This window comes from Propithecus coquereli, unplaced genomic scaffold (assembly GCF_000956105.1).
Source record: "Propithecus coquereli isolate 6110/MARCELLA unplaced genomic scaffold, Pcoq_1.0 Scaffold122, whole genome shotgun sequence".
Taxonomy (NCBI): Eukaryota; Metazoa; Chordata; class Mammalia; order Primates; family Indriidae; genus Propithecus; species Propithecus coquereli.
This window is the reverse complement of record NW_012136303.1, coordinates 3,042,409-3,060,569: the sequence shown is the minus strand read 5'-3', so window position 1 is coordinate 3,060,569 and position 18,161 is coordinate 3,042,409. Positions and strand designations below refer to the sequence as shown.

Genomic DNA, 18,161 nt, shown 5'->3' with positions numbered 1-18,161 from the left:
ATGAAAAGTGAGGCTCAGGAGGGAAAATAACTTGCCCACAGTCACACAGTTTCTGAGTGACGGTGGCAATTTGAACCCAGGCCTGTCTGGCTATAGAGGCCATGCCCTCGGTGACCACACCTCGGTGACCACATCTCTGATGGCCTGGACAACATATATAGAAAGGTCATGGGGAACGCCCACGAGATGGACGCTGACCCCTCGCCTCCCCGCCTTTGCCAATTGCCTGCTCTCCTCCCTCCTCCCCACCCCATACAATCACTCCCTTGGGTTCTGTGACGGCCACATCCTGTATTAGGAGCCTCCTCAGGGCCCCTCCCGAGAGCTGGAGGCCTTGCCCAGGATCCAATGCTCCGATGCTGTTCCAGAAGGAAAGGGCCCACCCTCAAAACCACAGGGCCCCACCCACTTCCTTCCTGGGGTCTGCTGGCCCAGGGCCCAGAGCCTACCCCTCAGGTCACAGTGATGGCCCTATCAGTTTTTTTTTTTTTGAGACAGAGTCTCACTGTGTTGCCCGGGCTAGAGTGCCGTGGCGTCAGCCTAGCTCACAGCAACCTCAAACTCCTGGGCTCAAGCGATCCTCCTGCCTCAGCCTCCCGAGTAGCTGGGACTACAGGCCCGCCTGCCACCACACGCAGCTAATTTTTTCTGTTTTTCGTAAAGACATGGTTTTGCTTTTGTTCAGGCTGGTCTCGAACTCCTGAGCTCAAACAATCCGCCCGCCTCGGCCTCCCGGAGTGCTAGGATTACAGGCGTGAGCCACTGCGCCCCCCCGGCCGGCCCTATCCGTTTTGCCCTGAAGCCCCCTGCCACCTGGTGCCAAGAGGACCCCTCCCTCTACTGAGGAGCCCCTTTGAGCCACAGCCCTGGCCACGGGCTGCACTTCCTGCCCATGTGCCCGCCCACCTGGGCTTCAGAGCTCAGGTTATAAAAGCTGTCTTTCTGGGAAGCTGGAGACAGAGGCCAGGGAGAGACTCCGGACAGCCCCATCCTTGGAGAGGTAAGGCCGAGGAGGTCAACGTGACATTTCTCAAATATGTCTTGAGCACCTACACTAATGTGGTGGAGTGGGAGGACAACCTGGGATAGAATCGCAGCTCTGTCACTTACCACCTGTGTTACCTTGGGTAGGTCGTTTCTCCTTTCTGAGCCTCAGTTTCGCCATCTGTATAATGGGCCTGATATTGATGATCCCAGACCACTGCGGTGAGGACTCAGCAAAGCTCACAAAGCTTTTGGCGTGGTGCCGGCACAGTCAGGGCTTCAGAAGAAGTTGGGGTGGTATGGCTGAGGCGGGGCAGGCGGTGGAAAGGGCTGGAAGACAGCCGTGAAGTGCTGAGGGCAGGGAGGGTGAGAACCCCAGCTCAGATGAACTGATGGGAAACAGTGCCTGACATAGAGACCGCCTAAACACCGGCTGGAGGAAGAGTGGATGAATTTAAGATCAGCCTGAAAGCAAAACTCCCATACGCAAACAAACACAAAACGTTCTTTTTCTATTACCCAATATAGTCACTGTTTTGAATTCATGTGCCACTAAATGGCAAAAAACTGGATACTTGGGGCAATGCCAGGTCTTCCTCAGGCACCCCAGAATAGGCTTGGCCATTGGGGGTCTCCTCTCCCCGCTCAGGGGCAGCATCTACCCCCTAGGTGGCTTCCTCATGGGTGTGACATGGGGGGCAGTGGTGGCTCCCTGCTGGCCCTGCTCAGGCCGACATCTGCCCTGGAGACGTCTCATCCCGGCGGGTCCCTGCCTTGCATCCCAGAGGCTTCGGTTCCTGGTGGGGTGCTCCTGCCCACCCAGAAAGCCCCTGCCGCACACTCTGGGGTCTCGGCGACGCCCTTTGGGCCGTCTGCGCTGGGCCGAGGTTCTGCTGGTAGGGACGGTGCAAACGCTCGAGTTGAAATGTTCCCCTACTGCTTGGGACGGATCCGTGGCTTCAAGCCCCCCAGGTGCCTGCCTCTGCCCGCCCCGCCACTGTGGACCTCCCCTACGACCTCGATCCCACAGCCGTCTCAAGATCCAGAAGGCTCCAGTGTTGAAAGGAGCACTACGTCCTTTAACCTCCCACGGTGACACCCAGCCGCGTTAGCAGCTGCCGGCGCTTGCTGTGTGCTCAGCCCTTTGCACGTGGTATTGAGTGTCTTCCTCGCAACAAACTATCACTGGCCCATTTTCCAGATGAGAAAACTGAAGCATGGAGAGGTCAAGTGACCTGCTCAGGTCACACAGGAAGTGGCAGAGCCCAGCTTTGGAGCCAGCCCACACGATGGGGAAGGATACTCGGTCCGAGCGATGCGCGAGCACAAGCGTGGTGCTGGGAAGCGCAGGCTGGGTCAAGGATCCGGAGCTGGGGGGCTGGTTCTAGGAGAGGCAGAGCTGGGAGACGCAAGGTGATGGGTCCCCAGCAAGGACATCACTGTTCCCCTCTCTGTTTTCGCGGGTCCTGGCCAGGAGGATGCTGCTGCTCTGGGGGTTACTGCTGTGTCAGGGGCTGCTGCCCCAAGCCCAAGGGGAGGCCCAGCACCTGCTCCATCTGCGGATCAGCAACAATCAGCTGGAAACAGGTAAATGCTACGGGGTGAGCATGGGAGGCAGGAACTCAGGGACAGTCGGGGTGAGAAACGGCATTGCCTCCTGCTCAAGGCTCCTCCTTTGGCTTCCCGCTTTCCAGCCACAGAATTCACCTTCCTTCACCTAGAGCTGTCCCTCCCCTGCTCTAACACCTGCCATGGCTCCCCAGTGCCCTCAGGAGAACCTCCAAGCTCCTCATCCTGGCATTCAAGGGCCTGCATCTCTGGCCTCGGCCACACCACCTTCCCTGACCACCCTGTAGACTTCACGGCTCCCTGCTTGCTATGCTGCTACTTCTGCCTAAAGAAGGAGTCTCTCCTTCCTCTGGGTTCCCACAGCCCTTTGGTGAAGTCTCCTCCGTGGCCTTATCCAAGTGCATTGTACCTGTCGTCCTGTCTCTCCATCTGTTCTCTGTTCTTCTCTCTCCCTAACTCTTCACTGTGAGCTGCTTGTTGTCCACCCATCTCCTACCCCATTGACCACACTCCAGCCTCACTGACCTTTCTGTTCCCTAAACTCACCGGCTCATCACCACCCCAGGGCCTTTGCACATGCTGTCCCTCTGCCTGCACTGCTCTACCCCAGATCTCTCAGCAATGGAGTCCTTCACTTCATTCAGGTCTTGACTCACATGCCTCCTCTTCTGACAGGCCCTCCCCAGTCACCCCTAAAATAGACCCCACTCCAGTCATGCTCCAACTCAGCTCCGTTGTATTTTCTTTGTAGCACCTGTCACTATCGAAAAAATTATCTTGCTTGCTGATGTGACTGCTCAGTGGTTGTCCGTCTCCCTTGCTAGAAAGTAAACTCCTTGAGGGCAGGAGTCACATTGCTCCTGTCCCCTGAGCCCAGGAGAGAGTAAGCACTTAAGAATTACTTATTAGTGAAAGACTGTCAAAATTGGCGCAGAGCAGGTGGTAGCGGCCTTTGTTCAACGACTGAAGGCTGAAGCCCCACGCTGAGGAGGGGCTTGTGTCCTCAGCCATTTCAGACCTGTTCTCAGAGCACCACATCGTGGACCACCTGGTCGGCCTGCCCATGACGGGGGCCATGAGCGAAAGCGTCGCCGTCCTGGACCACCGGCCCTTTGTGAGAAAAGGCCTTTCTAAGAAGAGCAGTGGGCTGGACCCGTCGCTGGTCGGGGACCTGCTCTCGGGGAAGAGCCTCCCGCTGCTAAGGGACCTGCTGCAGGCAGGAGGGTGAGTCCCCAGCCGAGGCTGCCTCTGGCCTTTCCTGTTCCCTGAGCTGCTGTGTCCTCCCTGGCAAGTGCAGCAGGGGCAGCGGGAAGCCCGAGTGTCCCTGGAGGTTCTCTACAGCCTGGACGGCATGAGCAAGCGTGTTCTTCTCGCCCCCGTACCTCTCTGAGCCACTTGACATCTTCCTAGGAAAAAAGCAGTGTTGATCTGGGGTCACAGCCTGGCAGGGCTCCCGCCCTCCACATTCAGCCTACATGTTGGTTTTGTAAACTTACACAGAGTTTTTAAAAACATATATTTTTTTTGAGACAGGGTCTCGCTCAGTCGCCTGGGCTACAGTGCAGTGGTGTGATCATAGCTCACTGCAGCCTCAAACTCCTGGGCTCAAACAATCCTCCTGCCTCAGCCTCCTAAGTAGCTGCAACTACAAGTGCATGCCACCATGCCCAGCTAACTTTTCTTATTTTTTGTAGAGTTGGGTTCTCACTGCATTGCCCAGGCTGGTCTTGAACTCCTGGGCTCGAGTGATCTTCCACCTCAGCCTCCCAAAGTGCTGGGATTACGGGCGTGAGCCGTTGTGCCTGGCCTATATTCCCCTTTGTATGAGGACACCAGTCATGCTGGATTAGGGGCCCACCCTACTTCAGTGTGACTTCATCTCAACCTAACCAATAACATTTGCAACAACCCTATTTCCAAATAAGGTCACGTTCTGAGGGATTGAGGGTTAGGACTTCAACATATGAATTTGAAGGCAGGAGGACACGATTCAATCTATAATACTGATTCTCTCTAAAGCAAAGATCTGGCCGGCCTGCCCTGTCCTCCCACACGACAATCATTCGTGTAAGGCCCGTAGCCCCTAAGTATGTCCCCGTCACCCCCTCCACTCGCTTCCATTACCTGCTTGGCCCTGAAGGCGACTGAGTCTGAGACTCCTGGTAAAGTAAGTGCCAACGTAAATGAATGGTGTCAATTTGGGCTGGGGCCCCTGCCCTGACCACAGGCACACCTCTGAATCCATCCCCCAGCATGAGCAGGGAGAGAAGACAGATCCTAAGACCCAGGGGAAATTTTCTGATGGGGATGAAATGAAACGAAAAGCCAGGGCACTGGGTGGGTGGGGCACTGCCCAGAGAAGCTTGGGGGGAGGGTGCCGGGCCCACCCTGCCCCAGCCCGTGCCAAGGCATCAGTGTGAGCAAAGGAACGCCCCACATAGTCCAAGTCATTCTTTTTTTGTATTTTTTTAAGACAGAGTCTCACTCTTTTGCCCCGGCTAGAGTGAGTGCCGTGGCGTCAGCCTAGCTCACAGCAACCTCAAACTCCTGGGCTCAAGCAATCCTTTTGCCTCAGCCTCCCGAGTAGCTGGGACCACAGGCATGCGCCACTCCCGGCTAATTTTTTCTATATATTTTTAGTTGTCCGATTAATTTCTTTCTATTTTTAGTAGAGACGGGGTCTCGCTCTTGTTCAGGCTGGTTTCGAACTCCTGAGCTCAAACAATCCGCCCGCCTCGGCCTCCCAGAGTGCTACCAAGTCATTCTTAAAAACCCCTCCGGAGCCAGGCGTGGTGGCACGTGCCTGTAGTCCCAGCTACTTGGGAGACTGAGACAGGAGGATCACATAAGCCCAGGAGTTCAAGGCTATAGTGTGCCATGATCATGCCTACAAATAGCCACTTCACTCTAGCCTGGGTAACATATCAAGACCCCCATCTCCAAAAAAAATAACTTCCAAAAGTTCCACGCTGGAGGCGGGACAGCCTTTAGGGGAGCCTGGCCCGGCCAGGTTTTCCTCCAGCGTTTGGGTCTGTTGCTCCCTAGTCCAGTCGCACCGGGTGAGTCATCAGCTTGTATCTAACGTTCAAAAGGTACGTAAAACACTGGGCTCCTCTCAGCTCAGGGAGATGCCGGGACCCGAGGCCACAGAAGGCAGCAGAAGGCTCCTGGGTGCTCAGCAGAGCAGATGGTCCCCAAGGGGACAGCCACAGGCTCCCCAGCCACCTTGCATTTCCTGACTCCTGCCTGCTCGCTTTCCTTTGCAGATGCTCACACTCGAATTCAAGTGGGTCAGATGTGCACAGACAGCTCTTCCACTGCAGTCTCCCCATTTATAGAGGTTGACACTGAGGTCCAGAGAAGCGAAGGGATTTGTCCAGGTCTTCAAGGCCTGGAGACCAGAACTAGAGTTCAGTGATCTACAGCTGGGCTGGTGGCAAGGGAAGAGAACTGTCCCAGAGCCACCCCGAGCCCTCCTGGGGTCTGCCGCATTCCAGCCAATGCAGATACACACACTCCGCAGAGTCACAGAGGCCTGGCCGGGCCACGCCAACACCCTCTACGCCTTCATAGGTTGGTCGTGGAAGATGCCAAAGGACCTGAGGTCACCCTGCAAATCCTAAGCGACAGCCTGTTGCAGGTCACGTTGCGCTGCAAACTGTACCTGTCGCTCCAGGAGTAAGTATGCGTAGGCGCTTCCTCACCATGCACTCGGGGGCCAGGGAGCCTCCCCCTCACTGCTATGACTCAAGGGGCAGCCATGCAGGGCTAGCAAAAGCCACAATCATCCTTCCCACTTGGGTATGTTTCAAAGCCATTTTCACTGATGGGGAAACTGAGTCAAGGAGTGGGAGAGGAACCTACACAGCAACACACAACACAGGGGAAGCCCGTGGCAAAGGCTCAGATAAAACCCTCTGACGCCCACGCCGGGGGACACGCACTCCGTCTGAGTAAACGGGCAGGTCACTGCATCAACGGGACAACCCGAGGACAGTCTGGTTCAGTCTAGCACTCCTGGGCCGGGCGACTCGAGCAAGGGCGTCCATTCCCTGGACCTGTTTCCGCACCTATAGAACGGGTATAACGCAGGTTCCCTACCGCACCAGGCAGTCGTGAGAGTTCACCTGCAGAGCTCTGAGCTGTGAATAATTGCACAAACCCGGGCTTTCAAATGCAGCAACCAACAGAGGCAGTGATAGGGACCAGCGTTTGCATGTGAAACAGGAACATTCCTAAACACCTGTTTTTCTTGTAAAATACGGCTTTCTAGGTCTAGCTTCCCCTTTTAATAGCAATGTGAGCACAAGGAAACATCTTTGATAGAGACTTGGGTGCAGAGAGACTTCTCTGCTCTATGGTAAATACAATCACTCTTGCAGTGACGATGCAGTAAAAATGCAACTCGACTGTTGGCCTGGTGGGGACCACAGCAAACCGGAGAGCACGTGGCCATCTCAAGGTCACCCAATGCCCCAGGTGTTTGCCACCCTGTGGGGACGCTGACCCAGTGTTGTCAGATCTTCCAGGTTTCCCAGATTTTTAATGAACTCCCCTAGTTTCTCACTGGAGCGCTCCAGGCAACTGCAGGCTACCAGCTTCTTGCTTGTCGTCTCTGGTCTCAACCTTGGGCTCTGGCTTGGCGCCTGCCCAGACATACTGTCCCTGCAGGATCCTGCGGCTCAGAGTCATCAAAAACATTCGCATTGGAGTACGGCTGGAACAGACAGGAAATGAAACCAAGGTGGCCTTTGAGGAGTGCCACGCCCCACCGGGATACCTGAGCATCGAGGTGCTGGAGCAGTGAGTGCCTGGGCGGGGCCGGACACCAGCCCTTCCTCCACTGATCCTCCGCAGAGACTCAGGGCTGGGACTGCCTCTCCCCAGCCTGGTTGTGACCAGAGTGACCAGAGCATCAGGGCAGGGTCACCCCCAAGGCCACAGACTGCACACGCCACCTGCCACATCTCCTGCCTCCACGCTGTCAATGCTAAGTGTATTTATCCGCCCAGGTCCAAACCTCAGTTTGGTCACTTCCCAACGATGGGGACCTGGGCAACCTATTTGACCTCTAGGAGCCTCCATCTCCTCACGGATAAAATGGAATCGCTCATAGTACCAGCCGGCGCAGGTGGTTGTGGAAAAGAGATGAGCTAACCCACATGGCCCACTTAGCACAGAAAGTGCCACATGAAGTGGCCACTATCATTCTTATATTTACCTAACACAACACCTCCTCCAGGAAGTCTTCCATGACCTCCACTGCTAGGCATGACCTCTCTCTGCTCGAAAATCCCAGAGACCCTCATCAGAGAGAGAAATAAAGAGACAGAGACAGAGAATTAGGAAGAAATAGAGAGAAGGAGGAGAAAGCAAGAAGACAAGAAGGGGGACAGAGCAGAAGTGGAAAGGGGGAAGAGAAGAGAAGAGAGGAGGGGAGGGGAGGGAGACACCAGGCAGGGAGGGGGCAGCGTCCGGGCCACACAGGCCCAGAGGGGGCGTCCTCAGCCCTGCCCTGACTCCTGCTCTGGCCAGTCTCCCCGCCATGCTGTGTCAGACCCCACCAGCTGCCCCCTCCCCGTAGGATGGACTCCCTCCTGGTGAATGAAGTTCTGAAGTTGGTGACGAGTATCCTGGACGAGGCATTGCCCTTCCTCCTGCAGAAGATAGTGAGTTACCCCGCCTGCCCTGCCTCCTTAGGAGAAAGGTGTGACCCCAAGGGAGAGCCCCTCAACCTCGCCCCATCATGCCTTCCCTCCAGGTGTGCCCCCTGGCTACCACCCTGCTCAACTCGCTGCTGGAAGACCTACTGCAAGTCACTCTGCGTAAGTTGCTACTGGCCAAGGCAGGAGCTCGTCTCCTGTCCCCCTACTGTGTGCTGGGCACTGTTCTAGGCTCTGGGAATATGATGGGGAACAAGACAGAAAACCTCTGCCCCCAGGAAGCCCACTTTCTAGGGAGGGGAAAAGGGGGGCAATATAGCCTGTGACCTTGGTAAGTCATTTTCACCTTTGAGCCTCAGTTTCCTAGTCTATAGAATGGGATTATTCATAGGCTCACAGAGTAAGATTGTAGTGATAATATTAATACATACAACCTGACACCAAGTTATTGCTAGAATGTTCACTGCTACAAGGAGCACAAGGCCAGCCCTGGAGGAGCCTGCAGCTAGGCAGAGAGGGAGAAGGAGCCTCTCCCTGCCTCCCCACACCCCTCCCTCCCTCCCTGGGGCAGGTTGAGCCCAGTTCCATTTCCTCATTGCAGCCCTGGCCAGCTCCGGCCCTGAGGACTTGCAGTACTTTGTCACCACCACGGAGCTCACAGAGGAAGCCATCCTGATGAAAGTCCAGGTGCGCCTGCCCCCGCTGGGCCGACCCTCTGGGGATGTCCCCTGGTCTGGGGGAGGGGCAAAGAGGAAAAGGAGATGGGGCTTCTCTGGATAGGAGCAAAGGGAGGAGGAGGAGGATGGAGGAAGGAGAAGGAGCAAGCGAAGGGGTGGTGGGGGAGGGGAGGGGGAGGGGGAAGGAGAGTGGGATGCCCCACATGCCCTGGGGGCTTGGGCTGGGCCGTGGGAGAAGAGGGCCCCACAGGGCTGCGTGGCCAGTGAGCGAGCGCCACACTCCAGCGAGGGGCAGGTGGGTGAGCTCAGGGGCTGTGGGGCCACACACAGCGCCCCAGCTGGAACGGACCTCTCAGATGGGGAAACCGAGGCTCAGAGAAGGGACTGGGGTCGGACAGGGCGAAGCAGGAAGCCCAGCTCCCGGGTCGAAAGCCCCGCTCTACCTCGTACCACGTGTGCAATGCTCAATAAGCCACTTCACCTCTCTGGACTTCAGCTTCCTCATTGTCAACTGGTGGCAGTGGGTCGTTCCCATGTCACAGATGAGACTGCGCGTAAACGTCTAGCACCGCGCCAGGCACAGGGAGCCGACAGTATGCTATGAACAACTGCTGGCCAGGGCAGCTGTTCCCACTGAATTTCTTCTTCCTCCTTCATTTCTCTGAAGCTCATGACCTCCTGTAGCCCAGGCCAGAGAGCCCCAAGGCCTGAGCGCCTGGCCCCCCAGCCCCTCCCAAGATTAGCCCAGGGAAGCATGGCAGACCTGGTCTTTGGGCTGGAAGTCTACAATGACATCTTGTCCTGCCTCTACACCAGCACGGAGACCCCTGTGGACCCCCAGGACCCCACAGTAAGTGCTGGAGGAAGGGGCGTCGGGATGGGCAGAAGAAACCAAGGTCCAGGTGGCAAAAGTGCCTTTCTGGGTGGGCCTACACGAATCAATTCCCCTCTCTGGACCTCACCTGGAGAACTCCTATTTGAACTTCAAAACCCAGCGTAGAAGTCCCCTCACCTGGGAAGATGTTCCTGGACATGAAGACCCCTTTGTTGTTCCTCTCTTCCTAACACCTATCCATTCATTTAAGCGGCAAATATTTATTGCCTGCCTACTGTGTGCCGAGCCTGTGCACACAAGGTGCCCGCCCTTGCAGAACTCAGAGTCCAGTGGGGGATTAGAAACTTAACAAGAAAATTTTTGGATGAATAAAAGAATGTATCTTATTTATTAAAAGTAAGCAGGGCCACGGGGCAGTGAGTGACTGGTGGAGGTGAGAGGGCTACCCTGGACGCTCTAGTCAGCGAAAACGTCTCTCAGGAGGTGGCAGAATGGTGACAAGGAGGCACACACACAGGTCTGCAAGAAGAGCCAGCTCCCAGGGTCAGGGGGGCATCAATGAGGGGAAAATCCAGATACATCGCTGCTCAGAAGCCCCAGCAACTCCTCAGTACACTCTGATAACATCGGGCCCCTGCAGCTCCTGGGGCCCTGTGCGATCCGGCCCCTGCCCCGTCCCTAGCCGCGTCTCCTCACCCACTACACTCCTGCCACGCGGGCTGGGCCGCCCACCTCAGAGCCCCGGCACACGCTGGTCTCTGCCTGGAACACTCTTCCGTCCCCCACTGGTCTCGGTACAAATGGCGGAGTCTCCTCGGAGAGCCCCCCTGGGCCACTGCACGGAAGGATGTAAAGTAAGCTCTCCGCTCTGTTCTCGCCATGTGAGAAACCAGACGAGTGGCTGCTCCCACGCTAAGGACGACCGTGTGCAGGTGCTGCATACAGCTGGGGACGTCACCTCTCCTCGAACCTCGCTGAGCCCCCCTCCCCACCCCCCGACTGCTCAGAACAGACCTGCCGGGTTCCAAAGGCTGACACACACTTTGTCCTTTTTCCAGGCCTCTGCACTCGCTCGGCTGTTGTCATTAAGAGAACTGGAGCCGGGGCCCAAGGTGGGTGTGTTACCAACCCCTCGTCCAGCACCCTGGCCAGGGGCTCGGGGAAGATGCTGGCCCGGGAGGCCGGGCTGGGCCAGGACACGCAGGCGTGTTCCATTTGGCCAGGGTCTCCTGCCGTGGACTGAAAACCACTGCACCTGCTTCACAGGCGTCGTGAAATCAAATGAGATGACGCGAGTAGGGCACTTCGTTCAGTGCCCGGCCCAGGTGACCACAGCTGTGTGGCCGCCATTATCGGTCACTACTAACGAGACCCCAGGCCTGCCAAGGCGCACCTAGACAGTAGCGGGCGGCGACTGCGAACAGGTGCCTCCACCCACATCGGTGTAACCCTCGGGTAGCCCTGCACTGTCAGCCCCTTTTACAGACGAACAGACTAAGGCTCGATAAGGGGAACTCACTTGCCCGAGCTCACGTTGCTCTATGAGTGGAGGCCAGGATTCCAACTCAGTTCTTGACTTCAAAATCCACGCTCGTGTCCCCTCTCCAAAGGCTTTTAGAACACGGCACTGAGAGGCAAACAGTAATAATAATATTAACAGTGATCATGGCAGCCGCCAAGTGAATAGCGTTACTGGGTGCTGGGTGCTTCTCCAGGCACCTTATATAAGTTAACTCATTTAATCCTCACAACGCCCCCCTGGGGAAGGTGCGATTATTATCCCTATTTTACCAAAGTGAAAATCAAGGCGCAGAGAGATTAAGAAACTTGCCTTGGGCCACACAGCTTGCAAGCGGTGGAGCCGGAACTCTGGTTCCAAAAATCCATGCTCCTACCTGCTATGTACGCCCAGGAAGAGGAGGATGCAACCCCACCTCAGAGACGCCCAGGGAACGTAAAGGGCCTCCCACGGCCGCCCAGCGAGTTGCCGCGGAGCTAGAATGAAAACCCAGGCGCCTGACTCCTCGCATGGTCTTGTTCCCATGCCTCAAGCTGGGGCCGAGGACAGCCGTCTTCCGTCCCTGCCTGCACCTCTGCTTTAACCTCATCCAGGCTTCTCATCGGTCCGGAGGGAGCATGCGACTGACCATCAACACCCCTGATCCTCCCACGGTCCGCCTTGACGGCCGCACGGCCACAGTCATCCAGCCAGGCTTGCTCGTGCTGCTGGGGCCCAGCGACACCTCCTCTGTCCCGGTTTCCTGGGTGAGTGAGACGCAAACGTCTTTGTCCCCTGGGGGCCTGGGTCCACGGTGAGGGCCCCTACAGGGCCTGCGGGCTGAGAGCAGGGTGACAGGAGGCTGTGGCAAATCTCGCCACTGTGTCACCTGCTCGCATTCAATCGGCCCACCGCCTAGCTGTGCCTGCTGCTAAAACATTAAATGAAATACTTCGACACCTGCTCCCGACGTGCGCACCCCCGCCCTGGATGCTCCCCAAGGGCCTCCGCGGCAACTAAAGGGGTTTGTCTCCGAGCCCCTCAGCTCGGGCCCCTTGCCAGGTGGCGGTTAGGCCTTTTGACTCTCTCCCCCGGGCACGACTGCATCAAAAGCCAGGGAGGACGTTGGGAGACAAGGAGTTCCCAGGGGGCCGAAACACGCCTGCGTTTCTCCACTCCCTGAGAAAGGGCGGCCAGGCCAGAGAGGGCTGGGCCCCGGGAGGCATTCTGGGGAAATGTAGTCCCCCAAAAGTTTCATCTTCTCTATTCTGAGCCCCCTTGGGGTTCCTACTTCCCAGTCCACAGACCTTGAGATTAGGAAGATGCCTCAGATAAGGGCACAGGGGGGTCCCCACTGTAAGCGAGCCGAGTGGCACCGGCAACAGGACCCTGGGATGTTGGTTGGCATGACTCTGTGGCAAAGGAGCTGGTCGTCGCTAGCTGGTGGTGAAAAGTCACCTTATTTCTGGTTCATAAGGTGACCGTGTGAATTATGGAGGTCCCTAGACACCCCCCTGCCACCAAAACCCGGGGGTCCCCTGCTTCCAAGCAGTGGTGATTCCAGGGCCGGTGACTCTCGTTACAAAAGGCTTTCCCTCCACTGAGCCGAGCCCCTCCCTGTCTCAGCCCTGGCTCCCCGGACCAGGAGCACCCAGTACCCACCTGTGTCCCCTCCCACGGCAAGGCCAGCACGTGCGTGGTCTGGACACAGCGAACCAGCAGCTGGAGGAGACGGTGGCATGGGGAGGGGCGAGGGCCGATGAGAAGGCCAACCCTGAGCGAGGATTCCTGGGGCTGGGAGCAGGGGATCCCTCTGGCTGGAACCTAAATTCCCCTCCTGTTCGGACCTCATTTCCTCGCAGAAACTCTTTTCAAAGGCTGTGTTTTCCTCAAGAAATCAGGACCTAATAATCCAGTTCGCTCCAAACAGGTAACGCTCTTTTGTTTGGGATGCTCAGGAAAAATAAGATGGTGACAGAGAGATGGGGAGAAAGTGCGGTTAAGGGGTGCACGTTCCCACCTGCTGTCAGCAGGACAGGGGTTTACAGGACGGAGAGAGGGGTGTGGCCCGCAGCTCGCTGAGCACTGCACCCCCAAACAGCTGCCGTGACTTGAAAGTGACCTCTTTTCTCTGGTAGCACCACGGTCACCCTGGGCCCCTACCCCGCTGGCATCAAGAAGCAGGTGAGACCCTTCCCTTGGCCTTGGCCTCATCCAAGTTGAAAGCCTCATTCACTTTCCACCCCTGGAGCCCCCATGCCCGCTGGGGGGGTGGGGGTGAGGGAAGAGTCCAGTACTTCTCCCGATCGCCTACAGGCTCCCCCCACTCCTGTGGTTAGCACCTGCCGGCCCTGGGGACATGAACTTCCTGTTCCTCATTTGTCTGTTGCAGGAAGGATGCCTGAAGGCCTTTCTCCTAGAGCTTCTGAAGAGGGTGTTTCTGCCCCGTCACAATGGTGAACCCCACTTTGTTTCTCTGTCGTGCCCACATATCATGCACCTCGGCGCTGCATCGGACATGTCCAAAGGGCCTCCGCAGGCAGCCGGCTTCGGCCTTGTCCCCTGGGTTGGGTACAAACTGCCCACAGCCAGGACAGCACCCAGACCAGCACCCAGACCAATGCCTCATACCCAGGAGACACTCAGAAAATCACACAGGATAAACGGCTCAGAACTCACTCACCCTTGAGAAATCACCTGGCTCAGCCTTCTGTCTTGCAGATGGGACCTCTCCAACTAGGCTCAGAAAGGCTAAGTGACTTACCCAAGGTCACACAGCAAGTCTGGCTTTCTTCCTCAGCAGGGGCTTTTCTCTGTGCTTCAACTAGCAGGGTGATACTAGAGGAACAGGCAGGTAAAGACCCATCAGGCCAGCAGGGGGGTATCTGACCCTCCCCTGACCCCAGAGCGATGACAGTCAGCACAGACACGGGCCAGGAGGGCCCAAGCCAGGCCCTCAAGGTCCAATCTGGGAAACTGAGTTTGCTAAAAATCAATGGCCTGCCAAATGGTTCATTCGCTGAAACCAAAATTACAAAATGACCAATTCTTCAAGTTTACCAATTTACCAAAAACTTGCTGTACGGACTATTTTTCACATATAAGAGAAATAAGTACATTCATGAATATTCTCCTTTTTTGATATATTCAGCAAATATTTTCTTATTAATATAACCAAATTTCTAGTATTTTGAGGTTAATTTTTTCAGTTTATTCTAACTTCTTTCTAATTCTTTTTTGAGACATTTTGTTTCTGCCAACATTTTACCATTTTTAGGAGTGTGTAGTGTTTTCAGCTATTTCCCCCAATTGAAGAAGAATAAAATTCATTAATAGATTTATAAGAACAAATTGAACATTTCTTAAAATGCTGCTGAGAAGAATGTCTTCATAAGAATGTGTTCACAGTTACTGAATATGTTTTAGAAGAATTTCCCTTAAGATAGGTTCTTAGTAAGTCGTAGAGAAGCTATTTAGAAACTGGCTTTCCCAGAGACAGCTGCTCGGTGTTCAGAGGCTGCCTGATGTGGGGTGAGGGGGGTTCCTCCCTGAGCAAGAGGGGTAAGAGGGGGGACAGACACATCCAGTCCCTTCCCTGTCTGGGCAGTGGAGCAGCCAGGGATCGGCTGGCCTGGCCCCACGCCGCCCCTTGCCCTGGGCCCACAGACACCTCTGCCCACCAGGGCACTGAGTTCCCCTGCCCACCTCTCTTGCAGAGCTGCTCAGAGAACACCACCTCCCCCTGCCCAGCATCAACGGCATCTCCTTCGACCAGGTCCAAATGGACCTCTCTGAGGTAGGCTGGCAAAAGGAGCTTCCTGAGATGCTCATGGGTGGTGAGAGCCAGAAGCGCCGCCCCGGAGGTGCCTTGTCCCCATCTTGCAGGGGCAGAAGCTTCCCTGCACTGGCCCTTCACCTACCTCTCCCCACCTCCTGCTCACGGCCATCCTGCATGTGACACCCCATTACAGATGAGGAAACCGAGGCTCCAAGGGGCTACACATACCCCACAGGGAGCCAGACCACAGGGCTCCTCGAGAGCTTCCTTGCCTTACACAAGTGATCTTCACAAGTAGCTCCACCAAGTTGATGCTGTCATTTCCCCTGTTTGACAATGGAGGGAACTAGGGCACAGAGAGGCAGAGAGACTTGTCCAGGGCAGCAGAGCCGGGATTCCAACCAGGGTTCATCTGATTTCAAAGCCTATACCCTTAGCCTGGACCACCCACCACCCTAGAACTTGCTGTCCTGAACCCCAGAACAGGGCTGTTGCCTCTGGCACCTGCTATCTATGAACCGGCAGAGGGTGGGACCCCGGGCCCACGCCAGGCTGCCTAAACGCCAGGGAGGTAAGATGTGGCAGAGACCAGCGGGCAGAGAGAACTAGTGAAGGAACCACAAAGATACCAGCAGGGGAGTGTGCCAGCTCTGAGTCTGCCCCTGGAGCCACCCTGTCTACTAGGCCCTTTTCCTGCCCACTGTCGGGTGAACCTGGGAGAAGGTGGATGGGGGAGCTGGGATTGGGGGGTGCCTAGAGATGCCCTTCATTTCTTTGTCTTCCACCTTACAAAGATTCCCATTCCTAAATAGCAGAGCAGGAAGGACAGAGGCAGAGAGAATCAGACAGAACCTCCTGCTGTGTGACCTCAGGGAAGCCACTGCCCTTCTCTGGGCCTCTTATCCATGTCTGGAAATGGGGATAAGGATGTTTCTCCCCCAGAGCTGGAAATGAGGGTTCTCCTTTACAAACATGAGGGACTGTCAGGACCGCTGATTTCACCAAGCCCTACTCCGGCATTTGACAGAAGATGACCCACCAGCCCACACAGAAAGCTTTGGCTCCAGGACTCTCTGCTGCACCAAAGGAGGCGGGAGCAAGCAGCAGCAGCTTGCTTCACCACACCCCTGCTGCTGGCTATGCTTCTCCCCACCCCCACCCTGCAGACCCCTCTCCTGCATTCAGCCCAGGGTGACCCTAACAGGGAGGAGAGGCCCAGACGCACTCAGCGAGGGCTAGAGGAGCCATTACCGGTGATGCAGGGGCTGGGGCCGCCCCAGGAATGCTGCTGCACATGCCGGCTAGGTGGGCCCATCAGCTCAGAGTGCTGCCCAGGGTGGGCGGGGCCCTCTGTGCTCTGAATGTCAAAGAGGAGCAGAGCCTTGCACCAGCCCAGCAGCTGTCTCAGAGCCAGACCTGCGTGAGGCAGGGAGAGAGTGTGGACGGGCCCACTGGCTAGCTCGCTGACTCGTTTCAAGCCTTCCTCGTACTCGTGTGCGGGTCATCCATGACACAACTCCAGGGCGCACCAGTCACACCATAGTTTACGTGAACGACGCCACCTGGAGTTGGGCAGTGCACAGTCTGCACAGCCTTGCGTGGCTGCCCTGATTGCCCACGCATCCATTCGCCATCACCCATTCGGTCAGTCAATGTACATCACTGACTGCTCTGTGCCTGGCCCTGTGCTCAGCAATTCTGGAAAAAGAGACGAGTTAGACCCAGTCCTGTCTCCAGGAGCTCCCATTCTGGTGGGGAAACAGGTGCAGGAACAGAGAGACTCCAGCAGCACAGCCAGGTCTGGCAGAGATCTGGGCACTGTGGGTGGGAACATGTGGGAGGCTCTCGCTGGGTGAGGGGCCCATCTCAGGGCGACTCCCGCAGGACAAACCCTCACACAGAGATGTTAGCGTCTCCTTGACACACGGGCTCTCTGGAAGGCCCCAAGGTCTGGTCTGTTCCTTCCCTCACAAGCTTTCCTGGACTGCTCTCCTCCCACTCCATCCCCGCCTCGTCCAGTCAGTCCCTGACTCTGCTGTCCTGGACCAGGGGAAGGCCTGTCGTCCTCGTCCTCGGGACACACACAGGGCCCCTCCCGGGAGTGGCAAGAGCAGCCTCAGGGACAGCGGGTTTTCTGGGCGACCAGGAAGGACAGGGAGAATCTCTGCTCCATCCCCAGGATTACCTGCTGCTGACGGTTCCGGTTCCGGAGGAGTAGCGGGTCTGAGAGGGCCAGTCCCTCCCCACAGCCACACGTGCTCGTGCTCGGGGCCCCAGGGCCTGCCAACGGCCACGTTCCCAGTGGGAAACTCCGTCCAGTAAAGACGATTCCTGCTTGAGAAGAGTCTGGCTCTGCGTTTGCTGAGGGCTCTGTAAGGTGGGGAGACCGTCTTGAAATGTTTAAATGCAGGATTTTTCTCCCTGCTATGTCTTGTCTGCCCTTGGCCCCTCAGAGAGGTATGCTGAATTCTGAACCTCAGCAAAGGGAGGTTCCTCAGAAAAATGGAGAAAAGGCTTTCACGGTTCACAAGTCCAGCCCCTGAGGGGATGGGGTATAGACAGGACACAGGGGGAATTGCACACGCAGGAAAGCTTCCATGAAGAAGGAAGCAAAAGGGGGGAAGCTTCAGGGTCTCCCAGAAAGGAAGACCCAGAGGAGCCCAGAGATGTCGGGGAGGCCCTGAGTGCAGAGGAAAGGGGCGAGGGAGGGAGCAGGACCCCCAAGCTGGGGGCCGAGTCCAGTGGGTGATTGTGAAACCACTGTGCCCCAGAGCCCCTGGGCCCACCAGGTGTGGCAGGCTGCAGAGTGATCTGCGTGTGCCGTGGTGGATGCGGGTCCAGGAAATACGCGCCCCGTCCCCAGCTTCCCCAGCCCATGTGGCCCTGGCAGGACAGGGCCGTGAGAAGAGAACCAGAGGGCCCTGCAGTCGGAAGTGCGCACAGTAGCGGGGTTCCCGGCGCAGAGAGATGGCGAAGCACAGAGGCCTCCTGCCACACCCAGGCACCTGTCGCAGCCCACAGTGGTGAGGTCTGTCCCTGGGAAAAGGCAGATGGGGGGAACTTTGGACTGACCGTGATCAAATCCCCACCCCCAGCAGGACGGGGCTCATGATGGCCTCTGGGCTGGGAGCGAGCCAGTGCGCGGCTCCAGTAACCC

At 56.8% G+C, this 18,161-nt stretch overlaps 1 protein-coding gene across 1 annotated transcript; it reads left to right on the top strand.

Moving 5' to 3' along the window:
* Positions 1-2,462: 2,462 nt before the first annotated feature.
* LOC105827518 lies at positions 2,463-17,222 on the top strand. Its single transcript, XM_012665715.1, has 15 exons — positions 2,463-2,571; positions 3,561-3,777; positions 6,127-6,231; positions 7,225-7,356; positions 8,138-8,222; positions 8,315-8,378; positions 8,818-8,903; positions 9,561-9,743; positions 10,787-10,840; positions 11,841-11,993; positions 13,089-13,156; positions 13,365-13,410; positions 13,619-13,682; positions 14,943-15,022; positions 17,184-17,222. The coding sequence occupies exons 1-15, from the start codon at positions 2,463-2,465 to the stop codon at positions 17,220-17,222; spliced, it is 1,485 nt and encodes a 494-aa protein (XP_012521169.1).
* The last annotated feature ends 939 nt before the right edge of the window (positions 17,223-18,161 follow it).

What these genes read in the sequence shown, in the direction of transcription:
- LOC105827518 (XM_012665715.1), top strand. Translation starts at nt 2,463, where the DNA reads ATGCTGCTGCTCTGGGGGTTACTGCTGTGTCAGGGGCTGCTGCCCCAA. An exon ending in AACTGGAGCCGGGGCCCAAG is followed by an intron (nt 10,841 to 11,840) that starts GTGGGTGTGTTA and finishes AACCTCATCCAG; the next exon opens with GCTTCTCATCGGTCCGGAGG. An exon ending in ATCCAGTTCGCTCCAAACAG is followed by an intron (nt 13,157 to 13,364) that starts GTAACGCTCTTT and finishes TTTCTCTGGTAG; the next exon opens with CACCACGGTCACCCTGGGCC.